Source organism: Aspergillus stella-maris (assembly GCF_047715825.1).
Source record: "Aspergillus stella-maris strain CBS 113639 unplaced genomic scaffold BDV14scaffold_5, whole genome shotgun sequence".
NCBI lineage: Eukaryota > Fungi > Ascomycota > Eurotiomycetes > Eurotiales > Aspergillaceae > Aspergillus > Aspergillus stella-maris.
The window spans coordinates 660,702-674,407 of record NW_027396799.1 but is presented as its reverse complement, the minus strand read 5'-3'; the positions used below and the strand labels follow the sequence as shown (position 1 = coordinate 674,407).

The window sequence follows — 13,706 nt, the reverse complement described above, 5'->3', positions numbered from 1 at the left end:
TTCTGTGTTTTTTCTTTTTCATAATGGGAAAGCGCAACGGCTGTCCACACAAGTTTCTCTTCTGGGAAGCAGGTTCTGCCGCGCGGGCATGGTGGCAGTAAACGCAAGTGCAACCGGCAGAGCATGAGGGAGCCCGATGCTTGCTAGTCGAGACGGACGTGGCGGGGGTACAATCGCCAGAAGAAAACAAGACTAAGACGGACAGCCCTCTGAGGAGTTCAAGATTCTTCGTCTCGTCCCGAGACTAGACACCTGGTACGTCTATACATAGCAATGCCGAGTTTGCCCTTTCTAAAAGCCGATAACGCCCTCGCGCGGCGCTTCTGGGCTAGATGTTGTGGCGATCATTATGTCTTAATGATAGCAGATGCTAACATGAGTTTTACGCGCCTGGTCGAATATGGTGCATTCCAGGCCACCCAACTTGCCAAGTCTTACTGTGTCGGAGGTATATCAGCCAAGATGTCTGGCCGCAATTTACAGAGTTACAGAATGAACTCGGATGGTCTGAAATGGCCATGCATCCCCTTGTTAATACTAATACAGCAAGCAGTTTCGAGGACTAAATACAGACTTTGTTTGAGACAGCCGAGAAATGGAAACAAGGCGCAGCAATAGCAGGTCAATCACGCCTAGCAGACACTCATAGTAGCATCCCCAGTGATGTCCCAAGTGATGCTGTCCGCACAAGGGTTCTCAACAACATTCACACCATTTGCCTCAAGACTGATTGACACATCCCTGGTGTTCTCAAACTCGGTGCGCGCCGAGATCCTGATATCACCGCCGCCGCTAACCGTTCCTCCCAGAATAGATACGCCATAGCAGTTTTCAATGAGAATGGCGTTGTTCTCGGTGTCGGAGATGTCAACGTTGCCAATCTCAACACCACCAGACTCGGAAACACAGAATATACCGCGACCACCACCGCGGGCTGTGACGCTCTCGACAAAGACGTTTGTCTCGTAGCCGCCGTTCAGCTGGCCGTTGGCATTTGCCATACGGAACGTCGCGTATCCAGTTCCAGTGGCGACATTGTCACCAGTCACAGACCCCACTTGTGCATTGGTTGTGGCCTGGAGGAGCAGTCCGCACTCGCCAACATCCGTCGCGATAACCTGGTTGATGGTCAGACCGTCGATGTTCCAGGTCTCAACAGCGTGGCTGCCGGCGCCACTGATGTTGATGATGTCCATCGAGACGTCGGTGTTGGCTGCTTCGTCGCGCTCGAATCGAATACCCAATCCACCACTGAGGTTCATCGTGATCTCCCCGAGCGACAGTCCCGAGACACCGTAGAAGTGCATAGCGAAGTAGGGACTGCCGGTAAGGGTGAGGTACGGAATCTGCACATCCTGGGTGTTCAAGGAGCGAATGTTTCCACGGCCGCTGTTTGCCTGAATATCGATCGTTCCGCATCCCTCAAAGATCTTGCCGCTGTCAATGTCGATAACGTTTGTGCCGAGAGAGCCTGATGCAAGGACAGACAATCGCTGACCGGAGCTAATTCCGTCAAGACCAGCGACGATGGCCTCGTACAGATCTGCACCGGAGTAGGCCTCGCTGCCGCCGACGGTAGTGATGAACGAGCCTTCCTCACCGTCAACGGTGGCGTCAGGGGTGCCAGAGCCGCATTGCGCAGAGACAGTAGTTGCGGCGGCGAGTGCCAGCACTGCCGAGGCAGTAAAGAACTTGACCATTTTGTCGGAAGAAAAAGAGTAAGAAGGAAAATAACACGAGGCTTGCCTGCTGTCTCAATTTTCGAAAGAATCCTTCAACACCCAGTCTCTTATATAGAGAAATCCAGCACGATCCAGTGTTTATTCCACACGCCAAGCAGCCATGAAACTCCTGGCAACGCAGATCCTCAGTCTGCGCGCAATAAGACCTCCAATCACGCTCGCGTGCACGGCTGGCCGAGCCAAGTCAAACCGAGTCATTTACAGTGACAGCGTCCGGTGCATTGCTCGTTTTGAGTATTTCTCCGTTCCCCTTCTTGGCGCGGAGAGGGCTTGATTAATCTATGTTTCTTGGCTTCTTGGGTATTCAGCCGAACTAGCCCTCCTACAGACGTTTCGTCAGGAATGGCAAGGTTTCCCCGCGGTTGAATTCAGGAACAAGGGCCAGTTCCCTGCTTTTGATACTATCCTGGTGCCTTCCGCATGCCCGTTGACGAAGGTGGCTGTGGAGTTGAACCTGCAGACACATTACACTAACGCCCGCAGTTCGATTCGCCCTTTAGCTCGGCCTGCATTCGGGTCTTTGCTCCCCTCTCAAACCAAAAAAAAATATATCTCTTGCTCGCTGCGCTCGCGGAAAAAGTGGCAAAAACATACAACAGCTGGGATTCGCATGTGGTCACCCACCATACTACTAACCAGCCGGCGTGTGGCTTAAGTACGGCTGAGCGGACGGGAAGCCCTGTTCTCCACACCCTGTGGTCGTATGTGCTTTTTTCGAATCAGCTTGAATTCATGTAAAGAGGTCTCCATACTCATAAACGCACTCTACAAACGCCCCAAACAGAAAACCGCCATTGCAATCTACGTATCGGCTGCGAGGTAGGAAGGCAATGCCATTCGTATTCAGTATCATTAAGCTAAGCCCATGATATTTGCGCGTACCTGGCAACTCTTGGCGTCCGCTGGGCAGTTTCGTATACATCATACCGTCCCTCGTCTCAGAATGTTTTGGTTCGAGACACCTGCGACATGACCATTTGGCTTTTCGTTCTTGTATACGGAGTACTCTGTATTGGACCCTTGTCTGACCTGGTATAGTAGGTAAAACCTCTCCGAGCCTTTTTGTGGAAGACGACGTACGACAGTTCAGATACTTGAATAGAATGGTTGTGATGCTTTGGCCTCTTCAGGAACGTGCTCTTCCTTCCAGATCAATTGGCATGCCCTATTATCCAAAGTTGCCACGGGGTCAACTACCCTTTAATCCTGACAACTTACTACAGTTATTTAAACTCTATCTCTTATTTTTGGCCCTCTGTAGCCGTGCCGGTGAGCCTGGATCAAAATATATATCGGCTCCAACACCAAAGTATGCGGAAAGATGGTAGGGAAACGTTCGAAATCTGCTGCCTCATGGCAAGCATTCCAAGATAGATAAGGCGAGATAAGAAGGGAAATGTCAATGACGCAAGCGCTAATTCGGAGTTCAAGAGATATTCGATCTTGATGCTGCTCCCCGAATCCAGAGCCAGACAAAGACCGATCCTGCCGCTGAGTCAGCGGGCTTACGTTGGATGCTCCAAGACAACATCTTGAACAAAGAATGTGATTGGACAAAAGTAGACGCTAAACAGCCGATATCCAGACTCTGACAGGAACGCTTGCTCTGCTGTTGCGGTCGTCAGATGGGTCTGGTCTGGTCCCTCAATGCACAGCGTCCGGGTTAAGCCAGCCGCATCCCGGTACCTTACATCCCTAAGCCTCCAAATCAAGGCATTGGGCTTATCGGCCCGAATTGTATCTGCTTTGCTTTGCTAAGTTCTGTACGACCTCATGTCGGTCACTTCGTCAGGGGCCGAACCCACCAAGCGGCGGCGGCGGGTCTACGCCTGTGACTCGTGTTACAAGAAAAAGGTAGGAGGATCAGGAATATGTCCCACTCTCATTCCTGCGGCATAGGGCTAAGAGCCTGCGGCTCTTCGGGAAGCCGATTTGCTGATCCGGTTGCTGTACTGTCTAGATTAAATGCGATGGCACCCTGCCCAGATGTGATTGGTGCCACCATCATGACATCGAATGTACATATGTACGCAATGCAGAACCCTCTCACTCGTCGTTATACAGAGAACCGAAGCGAAAGCAGAAGTATGTTCGCAGCAGCCTGAATCTAAATCTGCCTGACCAGCCGGCTAAATGACGTAGGAGCCCGCCGCCATCAGACGCGAGTACGCCCATTGAGCAAGGTTTGTCTCCCGCCCCCATAATTGTTGTTACTGTTGTCTAATACCAGCTCTCCTTTAGGGAACTCCAGCCTCCGGAGCCCAAGTCAACAGCCTTACCCCACACCGGGCCCTCAAGCGGTAGCACCACATGGCTTTGGAAGTAAAATGCATTTTGCCGGACAGTCGCTGGGCAGTATAGCTGGTTTCAATGGCCTTCCCGTCTTTTCGCCGGCTGGAATAGAGTGGATCAAGTCTCGCACAGGCGAAGACGTCTCGCTCGACTGGTACCAAACTGTACCGATCCAAACAAACCATATACCTGGAGATACATATCTCCCGCAGATACTTCCCGACATCCATGTCCTCCGACAATTGTTGGAGAAGTACACGGCCTCAATATCTTACAGACTGTTCCCGGCGATTAACCTGAAGTGTTTCGAGTATACCATCCGGGCTGCGTATGAGCAGGAGCTCTCTGATATATCGCCCAGTGTTCTAAGTGCCAAGGCATGCATCTTTGCATTCATGGCGCTGAGTTCGTTTATCGCGTGCTGGTCGCAGTCGGAAGCCATCGCCTACACTGACAAATACGCCAGGGAGGTTTCCAAGATAATGCCTGTTCTGATTCAGGAATCCGTTACGCTTGATGGTTTACAAGCCATGCTGATGATGGTATGGCCACTCGTACCAGATCTGAGCATGCAATATTAACATTGCATCTAGTGCTTCTGCTGCCAAGCAGTATCAGCAGATATCCTCAAAATCGAGCTCCTGCTATCCACAGCAGCGCGCTACATCTTCCACCTCGGCGGCAACATATACCATCCCAACACCACAAAAACAAACGACGACCCCCTAAACGCAAAGTTGCACGTCCGTAACCTCTTCTGGGTCGGCTTTGTCCTAGATAAAACACTCGGCCTCCGAACAGGCCTCCAACCGCTATTCGACGTCATGAGCTGCGACCTCACACTTCCCGACTTCGACCCCCAACGCGACTCACCTGCCTTCCATACAATGCTCCGCCTTTGCATCGTCCAATCAGACATATACCGTGGGTTATACTGTGTACCGGCCCTGAAGAAAAGCGATGCGGAGCTCCTTGCATCTATCCGAACACTAGACAGCCAACTAGAAGAATGGCGATCGTCCGTCCCTAGTTTTTCAAATGACCCGTCCAACGACGGGCCCATGGCAGACTTTCTCTTTGACATGCAGTACCACTATTGCATGTGTGCGATTCATCAAACGAGTAGTCGGTGTACGGCTTGGGTGAGTAATCAGGATACGAGAGCTGCGGGGTCGAGTTTGGCTGTTAGTACGACTGCGGCTAGGACAGTGCTGCATAAGTTTTTGGCTGCGAGGCCGCATTTATTGGGGCATCATCTTATGTTTGCTTCCCCCCTCTTTTCTCTCTTACTGTTCTAGTCAAACGGGGATAATGAGTGTGCTAATGTAAATGGAACGCAGGTTCTGCCTCCCCGAGCTAACAGTCTCAACAATCCACATCTTCAACAATATTCTCATGAACCCGCTCGAACCAGACAGCATACAGGACCTGGATTTATTGGGGAAAGCGCTCGCGCATGTACGGAAGCATATATGGCAGCAAGCGCCCGCGTCGTTCACAGCGCAGGTTAGGCTGAGTGAGAAGTTCATGGCGGATTTGCAGCGGTTGGCGGAGTGTGCTATAAGGAAGGCGGAGAGGGAAATGGGTGGGCGGATTGCTTGATGGGAAGGTATATGTGGTAGAGAAGTATTGGGCTTATGGGTGGACTTTAGATCATATATAGGCGTGAAGACACATTATGGTGCTGTTTGCAACGCTGAAGGAAACTGAGGATTTTCCCCACGCGATGCCGGGAAGCGATTCTGGCTCGAGAGTCAATGTATGCTTTTGTCCGCTTTCTGTAGAAGAGTCCGGTGTGGTGGTTTACCAGGCCTTTCTACCTGGCTAGAGTCGCTCTTGCGCTTTGGATGTGGATGGCGCCTCCATGGCACTCTATTTATTCACGGAAATGACAGAATTTCTCTTCTGAGGACTTCAATGGGCAGGTACTTGGCAGTTATTGTTTTTGTTTCTACTGATAAGATGAGAAGTTCTTGAAGACCTAGACATGGGAATGCATGGTTGGGCAGTTGATGGCAAGAGGTACATATTTCGGCCTTTGGCAAAGCCAATTGGCTGGAATATCGCATTGTTGATGCAGCTCGCTGGATAAAGTAGCTACTGGGTATGTCTTGGGGGCTCCGAAATAGGACAGTATGTGAGAAAGCCCCGCACCTGACGCTGGGGCAACGCTGGGGTCACTCGAAAAAGACCTCCTCTGGAAGGTGACAACCTCAAGAGCCCACTAAAAATCCTCCATTCGAAACACCCCATAAGACGGCTCTTCATAGGGATGCGCTCTGTAACAATTATCAGCCTCTGTACCTTGTATCCAGCCCATACTAAGACTCCTAATCAACGCTCTAGGGGAGAGTAAAAGCTGGACCGGTCCAACAACAAGGCTTACTTCTTCAACGCCTCAACAACATTCTTAAGAACATCCTCACCAACAACCAACGTCTCAACCTTCAATTCCATCGTCTTCTCAAGTTCCCCGACCTTCCCAATAGCCGGATTCGCCGCGTCACCGGGACGAAACTGGCCTATTCCCGAGCTGACCCAGCAGCATTCGGTGTAGTTGCCTGCACCGGGGTATCGCCCGGCCCCAGCAGCAAAGATCGCGCTCTTGACGGCTTCGAGGGCGGAAGGCGGGACGTGTGTTGTTAGGAGATATTTCTTTACCGCGGCGGTGGCGGCCATGTTTAGGGAATATTCTTTAATGACTTCTTTGCCTGGGCGCGTATCTTGTGGCAGTTGTTCGGGAACTGGAGGTCTTGATGCTGGTGTTGAGGCGGGGCGAGGAGAGTTGGAGGAAGGTGCGGCTGATTCACCGACGGGTCGGGCGGGCAGGCGCACGGGCCACAACCTTGATGCATGGAGCCTCAATATGTCTGTAATTCAGGTCATTGAGCTTTGCATGAGATGCTACGACATTGATGACGAGTATCCAGCCCAGATTCGGATGCTTGCATGGAAAGTCATGGGATTGATAGATAGGTATTGCCCAGCACAAGAGCCTCCACCGAAACAAGACATACCCCGCGCTTCGCGAGCAGTTATTCCAAGTCCTAATATCACTTGGTAGACTTGGGCACCGACCAAGGCAAAAAAATCATCAGAGCACCTGACATTATATGGCATGGACAGTAAGAGCTAGGCACTTTTGACAAGTTGCACCCTAATAACCCGATCTCCCTCCCTGTTTGCTAACATAATGGCCTTATTCCGTTGTATTTCTTCCCGTAGGACAAATAATCGAATTTTTCCTTGTGTCCTCGGCGCCCCAGTACTTGGACTTTGCCCTTTGCTTACTGCGCAAAATTCTACCCGATTGACGTTCGACAAGACAATATCAGCTGATTGTGCAAAATTGAACAGAGCCCCATGGATTGGATGTACAGAGCGGGGCACCGTCAGATGCGAGGATACATCTGGACGTGAGGCTATTTAGGGTGACCTGTCAGATAGTTTTGTTGATTTGACCGCTCCTCTAGTCGACTCTAGGCGACAGCAAGTGTTTTTGTTTGGTGGTGAGTGAGGTGACCAAAGCGCGGAAATGTAGTTTATAACCCGCCCTACATATAAGCCAAGATACCTTGGCAGCAACGTCGGTATTGCGGCGGAGAATGCCTCACGGGTGGCCTCACCCTGTATGGTCTTTACATCAGATATTCCTTGCTGTCGTTGCACTATGTACACCGCGGCTTACGACTAAAGCATAGGCAAGGATAATCATGGGATCACCACATCTGAAGAGAAAGATTAATTCCTAGTATGAATCTCCGTCAATCGCAGTGACACAGGACTAGGCACGTCTTTCAAAAACTAAATTTAATTCACCCTTCCGCAGGACAAACTGCTCTGTTGAATCGGCGTTAAACTTGCTCCCGTCATCGCTAGGCGCCAAGGCAAAGTCGAAGGTCATGACTAGCTGTGCAATCGTGGTACGGATGTTGGACAGGGCAGGCGGTTTGCCGATGCAGTTGCTTGTGCTTGAGATTGTAGAAATTCGTTAGCCTCATTATACTAGTGCGTCAAACTATCAAGTAAGTCAGATTGATTACGGAAGTACCTATTGAAAAAGGTGCAAAGGCGGACTTTTCCTTCACCATGGCCGGGAACTTGTACCAGCGCTCGGGGATGAAATTCTCTGGCTCGGTGTACACGGCCTCATCTGAACAACAGTAAGCGTAGGCCAGAAACGAAGAGGCAACATCGACGTCTATAATTCTCGGTTTGGAGCAGGGGCATGCATACCTCGTCCGAGGACATACTGCGGACACCACACCGTTGTATTTCTTGGGATATACACCCCATCAATCACGATGCCTTCCGGTGGAGTCTTCCTTGGTAAGAATGTTGGTACTGGCGGGTGGAGGCGCAATGCTTCATTGACAATGCCATTGAGATGACTTAGATGCGCGATCCCGTCATTCTGATACTCCCCTGTCGTGTCATCGGGCTTGTATGGGGCCAGCTCTGTTCTAAGTTTTCCAATGTGGTAGGGATGCCGTATCAGCTCGTATAAGATGGCCGCCATGGTTGTTCCCGTGGTGTCGCTTTCGTCCCGTTAGCCATGGTACAGAGAAAGGCGCGGACAGCACAGTCTGTAAACAAGAAGTATGTGCAGACCTTCCGGCAACGACAATGAGCTGCGAGTCGCCTGTCAGCAAGTCCAAATCATATTTAGTCGGTGTTCTCCCCTCCAGTGGTGCCAGCATAGCTGATGCGATATCAGGAATTGTTTGCCCAGTCTGCTTGTTAGATCATTGTTAGTAGGTGGACATCCTCCACATCACAAGGGCGTAGGTAGAGCTGAGACAGGTAATCTTTACCATCATCCTCTCCTGTATCCGCTCAGAGCAAAACCAAATAAGCCGCCACCAATCCCTCACCATCCAAGGTAACCCCTTCTAAACAAAAAAGAACCAAACCGGAAGCATATACCCACAAGGCTTGAACCCATCCGCAAGCAACTTCACAGCCCAATGCTCCCGGCTCGAGTCAAGCATGTCGAACCCCTGCCCAAAGGCAAGATCACCCATAACATCAAAGCTATAAAGCTTGAACCACTTCGTCATATCAATTAGCTTTCCCTCAACGCTCCAGATGTAGTTCATGAGCTTCCTGCGATGAACTCGGATGCGCTGCTCGTAACCGCAGAGTTGTCTGTCGCTGAACGCAGCACTCCAGATTCGTCGTCTTGCCACGTGGAGATATCGGTCGCGGAATGTCTGTAATGAGATAACAGGCCTGCTGATATCGTACCATGCTGACTTTGTGCATTTTGATTTTTGTCCATGGATGATTTCCACGGCTTGCGGGTGCGCGATTGAGAGCTCGGAAGGTCCGACGCGGACGAAGGGGCCATGCGGCTTGTGAGGGGAGTGGATATATTCAAACGCGTTGCGCTTTCGAAATACCTTTGCCGATAGCCAAAACCTGGATACTTTGGCGCCTAGTGGGCCGGGAAAGTTGCGGAGAGGGTGAAAGAATAGGTTGTACAGAGTCAGGCAGGAAAAGACACTGATTACGTAGTAGCATAGCATGCCAGAAATCTGGCGTATGGCGTCGAAAATATTTCTTTCCGTTATATACACCAGCGCAATGACTGCCATCGCGGAGCAAGAGAGAAAGGTCTTCATATAGCAGAGGGCATGGAAGTGGTGTTCGCCATGTCGGAATTAGCAAAGATGACCGATGGAGCCCAAAAGGGCAGCGGTAAAATGTTCCAGGTCGGAAGCCATGTCTTAAATGTAGAGCCAAGGCCCTGCATAGACGCCGTCTCCGAGAGGAGATGAGGCACGGCTACGGCTTCTAAGTGTGTACTTATGCTTCTGGATCTGACCAGTCCAGACGGGTATGCCAGGCTCCGCGGGCACGCACTGGCCTCCCAGCTTCCTCATTTGACTGTTATGTCATGAAGTCACCGTATGCGTGTGCTACGGTGCGCACCTGGACTTCCAATCCTCTTCCTTCACTTAGACCCTATTCCTTGGCGCCTAGAGTCCCGGATGGCCAGCAGCGGGAGCAGGGCGCTCACCCCGCCGGCCGCCGTCAGATTTGTCAGTTCGATGCCGGTTAAAATAACCAAAGTAACTATAAAAAATATCGAAGCGTTAAATGATTCTCATTAAGATATTGACGGTCGTGATGTGCAAAAAGTATGGGACGTGGTCCATCAACCCTGCCATAGGGTATCATATCGCGTCATCTAATGCAGATGTAGGGCAAATTAGGGCGCCTTATCAAACACCAAGACAATGCCTATGTCCAGTCAAAGAATTCCAGGCAGGGAGGATCTGGTTTTCAATGAGTCTTCCCTTCCATCCATTGAGATGTAGGTAGCTGAGGCTGACATTGCACAATCGATCGTTATCTTACACCCGTCCCTTATATACCAGGCATTGTACCCCGTTGTTCTTTCCAGAGGTTGGTTCCACAGACTCGAAATTTCCGTGGCCGCGAGGTATCCACATATCAATGATGTCTACAGAAGAAAGGCCCCGGTGTCATGCTCACCTGGCTAATTCCCAAAACGTAAACACCCCCTTTGAGTCCTCTCAGGCTCTATTCTTCGAAGAAACTCACTTCACTTCACAGCCCAGCAGCCCCTGGCACCCACTATCTCTCGCCAAAACGCTATACCTCTTCACAATAAGCGACCTATTCACATTCATCGTCCCAAACACAACATTCGGAACTTCCGCTGCTCTTGGAGGAATATCCATGCCCGCGACAAACCTTCATCCAACACCCGATCGCCTTGCCATCCTCACAAAACTCCCAAGAATCATCCTCTGGAACTGGCTGAACCTCCTAATATTCAACCTCGCCAACCAACGCAACCCCCCCTCGGTTCTCGAAGACAGCCTCAATAAACCCTGGCGCCCTATACCCTCAGCCCGAATAACAGCCGCACAAGCAACACGACTCCTGCTTCTCTCTCTACCTGTTGTTCTAGTCTGTACATATACTCTCGGCGCAGCAGAGGAAACAATCATCCTCTTCACTCTAACATGGATGTACAACGATCTAGGCGGCGGCGACAGCAACTTCGTAATGCGAAACATTCTCCTCGCTGTTGCAATAGGACTATATAATCTGGCGTCGCTGCGTATCGCATCAAACTGCGCGCTTGCCGACGTATCCACCCCCGCATGGAAATGGCTCGGCATAACAAGCACAGTCATCGCAACAACGATCCAGATGCAAGATATGAAAGATCAAAAGGGCGATAGTGCGAAGGGCCGACGGACTGCCCCGTTAGTCCTTGGGGACTGTGTTGCGTGCTGGAGTATTGCTTTGCCTGTGGTGGCTTGGTCTGTTGTTTGTCCGGCGTTTTGGGGGGTGGGGTTGTTGGGGTATTTTTTGCCGCTGGGGATTGGGGGTGGGATTGTCTATAGGGACTTGGTGTGCAGGGGGGTTAGGGAGGATAAGTGGACTTGGTGGCTTTGGTGTTTTTGGATGGGGGTTTTGTGGGTTATTCCTGTGTTTTCGGGAAGCGGGGATGGTTTACTTCTTGAATTTAGGTGATTATCGGGTAGGCTGAGAAGGATTTGAGAAAGGTAAACGGTAGGTATGGAGGATTACCATGTCTTGTTTGTGATATTCGCAGACTCTGCCTAGAATGTCAAGACAGTCCAACCACGGGATAACCAACTCCGCTATACAGGTAGAGCTCAATCTATCTCCCAGACTCGACGCAATCAGTAAACATACCGGAACCTTCCCTCCCCAACCTCATCAAACCCACCGTGATCCGCCTTCTCCATCTTCCTCTCAACCCAGCTCTCGGCAGATATACCCTCCCGATCAGCCCGGGCATTCCGAATTCCATAGAGCACACGAAGGCCAGTACAAATCCCGATAGCGACTGCGTTCGTGACGACGATTGTGATTTTCGCAGGGATGTAACTGTGCATGACACATATTAGCCAAGCCACTCAATCAAAGAAAAGAAGGATAGAGAGAGGTGCCGGTTAAAGCAAGTGGGCATACCCCGGCGCATCCCTCGCCTGAAAAGTCTGCGGCCCAATAATATTCGCGATCCCGAATCCAACCTGGATCATTGCGCAGGCTGTGACTTTCCCAGTGTACCGCTTGAAATTTGTCCCTGTCCAGCTGTAGATGAGGATTGTTGGTGCTACCGTCTGCATCCGCCAAAAACATAAGACGCATTAACAACTGCATCCAAAAGAATGTGAGTGTTGGCAGACGCACCGTATTAACCATATAAATCCCAACCAACAACCCCCCCTGCATATCATCCGGCAAAAAACTCATCAAGCAAGCCCCCACAAGTGTCGGCACCAACAAAATATCAATCATAAGCCACCGCGCGTACCCCTTCTGAATCGCAAACGTGCAAGCCAGCGTGGAAAGAATACTTACGACACCACTAGGCATATTCAACAGCGCGCTTTCCTTAGCTGTATACCCGAACCCCCTAATCAGGATCGACGAATAAGTAACAATAACACCAGACGGTATAACCGTAAGAACCGTAAGAAGCATGAGGAGACAAGACTGCGGATCAAATAGAACGGTCCATATACTCGGCGCATGAAATGTCTTTCTTCCAACGCCTGCGTTATCACTTCTTAATCGTTCTTCAATGCGCTCCTTCTCGGAATCGTTTAAGAATCGCGCCGCACTGGGTGTTGCAGGTAGAAGGAATAGCACAAGGAATCCAGCAAGGACATTAACAAGCCCAATAACAAGAAACATAACCCTCCACCCCTTCAACGGCGCATTAGGTGGCGCATGCTGCGCGCCGAAGGATATCAGTCCGCCGATTATCTGGCCTGCCCCGAGACCGCAGTACCAGAGTCCAAAGCGCGGGGTGGATTCGCGGCGTGTATACCACATGCTCGTGTAGATTGTAAGCGCGGGTGCTGTTTGCCGTCCGTCAGTCAAAAATAACTAAGTATGCATCAAGGAAATAAACTGCTGGCTGTGACAGACCGATGACGGACTCGGTGATACCGAGTATAATCCTCAAAGCAAGGATATCAGTGTACTTCTGCGCTCCCGCGCTCGCACAAATAATAACACCCCAGAGAACAATATTAACCCCTAAAACCCTTGTAACGGGGTACTTCTGCAATAAAAAACCCTGCGGTCCCTCGGCAACAGCGTAAGCGATGAAGAAGGCCGTCGCGAGCCATGAGAAGTCGTTGCCGGACATGTTTAGGTCCGATTGGAGGTTCATTACGTTTGCGTACTACGCCAGTATCAGGTGTATTAGTATGTTGTTCGTGGCATTGGGGAAGTTGAAAGGGGGAGGTATAGGGCTGATCACTTACGTTCAGGCATACTTTATCCAAGAATTGCAGGAAATATGCTAGGAGCATTACTGGGAGGATGCGCCAGTCGATGTGACGGAGGAGGGTCGCGTCGGAGAGGACTGGTTCTGGGTCTGAGGAGGGGTTCGATAGAGACATATTGGGTGCAGTTGCGCTCGTGGCGGTCGGTATTATCTTGGACTCTTTCGCGTCCATCTCGAGTGTATCGCGAGATCAATGTTATGAATTGCATCAAGAGTGAGGAAGAAGCAGGTTGAAGTCAGGATCGATTAGAATAATCGCTCTGAAGAAAGAATCGATCTGCCTTGCACAAGGCCGAGACCGATCGGCAGAGGGGAAGCTCAAGTCGTGATGCCGCAGAAGCAAATATCCTCCGTTCCCTTCT

General features: G+C 50.7%; 6 protein-coding genes across 6 annotated transcripts; 2 read left to right on the top strand and 4 right to left on the bottom strand.

Annotated features, from left to right (window-relative positions):
• Positions 1-632: 632 nt before the first annotated feature.
• BDV14DRAFT_210527 (uncharacterized protein) lies at positions 633-1,717 on the bottom strand (the record flags this gene model as incomplete). The annotated part of the gene is made up of 1 exon (XM_073775913.1): positions 633-1,717. The coding sequence occupies exon 1, from the start codon at positions 1,698-1,700 to the stop codon at positions 633-635; it is 1,068 nt and encodes a 355-aa protein (XP_073632414.1). The 5' UTR covers positions 1,701-1,717.
• A 1,798-nt stretch (positions 1,718-3,515) lies between these two features.
• On the top strand, positions 3,516-5,636 carry BDV14DRAFT_187365 (Zn(II)2Cys6 transcription factor; the record flags this gene model as incomplete). The annotated part of the gene is made up of 5 exons (XM_073770945.1): positions 3,516-3,596; positions 3,703-3,797; positions 3,973-4,576; positions 4,628-5,295; positions 5,375-5,636. The coding sequence occupies 5 exons, from the start codon at positions 3,516-3,518 to the stop codon at positions 5,634-5,636; spliced, it is 1,710 nt and encodes a 569-aa protein (XP_073632413.1).
• On the bottom strand, positions 5,615-6,805 carry BDV14DRAFT_165953 (uncharacterized protein). Its single transcript, XM_073767401.1, has 2 exons — positions 6,421-6,805; positions 5,615-6,313 (listed from the first exon to the last, which is right to left on the bottom strand). The coding sequence occupies exons 1-2, from the start codon at positions 6,711-6,713 to the stop codon at positions 6,259-6,261; spliced, it is 348 nt and encodes a 115-aa protein (XP_073632412.1). The 5' UTR covers positions 6,714-6,805; the 3' UTR covers positions 5,615-6,258.
• A 1,013-nt stretch (positions 6,806-7,818) lies between these two features.
• On the bottom strand, positions 7,819-9,631 carry BDV14DRAFT_196260 (cytochrome P450; the record flags this gene model as incomplete). Its single annotated transcript, XM_073772406.1, has 5 exons — positions 7,819-8,005; positions 8,112-8,187; positions 8,271-8,572; positions 8,646-8,767; positions 8,948-9,631. 5 exons carry the CDS (start codon positions 9,629-9,631, stop codon positions 7,819-7,821), a joined length of 1,371 nt encoding a protein of 456 aa, XP_073632411.1.
• Positions 9,632-10,499: 868 nt separating this feature from the next.
• On the top strand, positions 10,500-11,549 carry BDV14DRAFT_196259 (UbiA family prenyltransferase; the record flags this gene model as incomplete). The annotated part of the gene is made up of 1 exon (XM_073772405.1): positions 10,500-11,549. The coding sequence occupies one exon, from the start codon at positions 10,500-10,502 to the stop codon at positions 11,547-11,549; it is 1,050 nt and encodes a 349-aa protein (XP_073632410.1).
• Positions 11,550-11,722: 173 nt separating this feature from the next.
• BDV14DRAFT_210525 (putative MFS transporter) lies at positions 11,723-13,551 on the bottom strand (the record flags this gene model as incomplete). The annotated part of the gene is made up of 5 exons (XM_073775912.1): positions 13,322-13,551; positions 12,981-13,239; positions 12,237-12,910; positions 12,015-12,166; positions 11,723-11,930 (listed from the first exon to the last, which is right to left on the bottom strand). The coding sequence occupies exons 1-5, from the start codon at positions 13,514-13,516 to the stop codon at positions 11,723-11,725; spliced, it is 1,488 nt and encodes a 495-aa protein (XP_073632409.1). The 5' UTR covers positions 13,517-13,551.
• Between the last annotated feature and the right edge of the window lie 155 nt (positions 13,552-13,706).

Bases quoted from the DNA above. Each gene is read 5' to 3' on its own strand.
- BDV14DRAFT_165953 (XM_073767401.1), bottom strand. From the start codon at position 6,713: ATGGCCGCCACCGCCGCGGTAAAGAAATATCTCCTAACAACACACGTC. The intron at 6,314-6,420 runs GTAAGCCTTGTT...TAATTGTTACAG, and splicing joins GTTGTTGAGGCGTTGAAGAA to AGCGCATCCCTATGAAGAGC.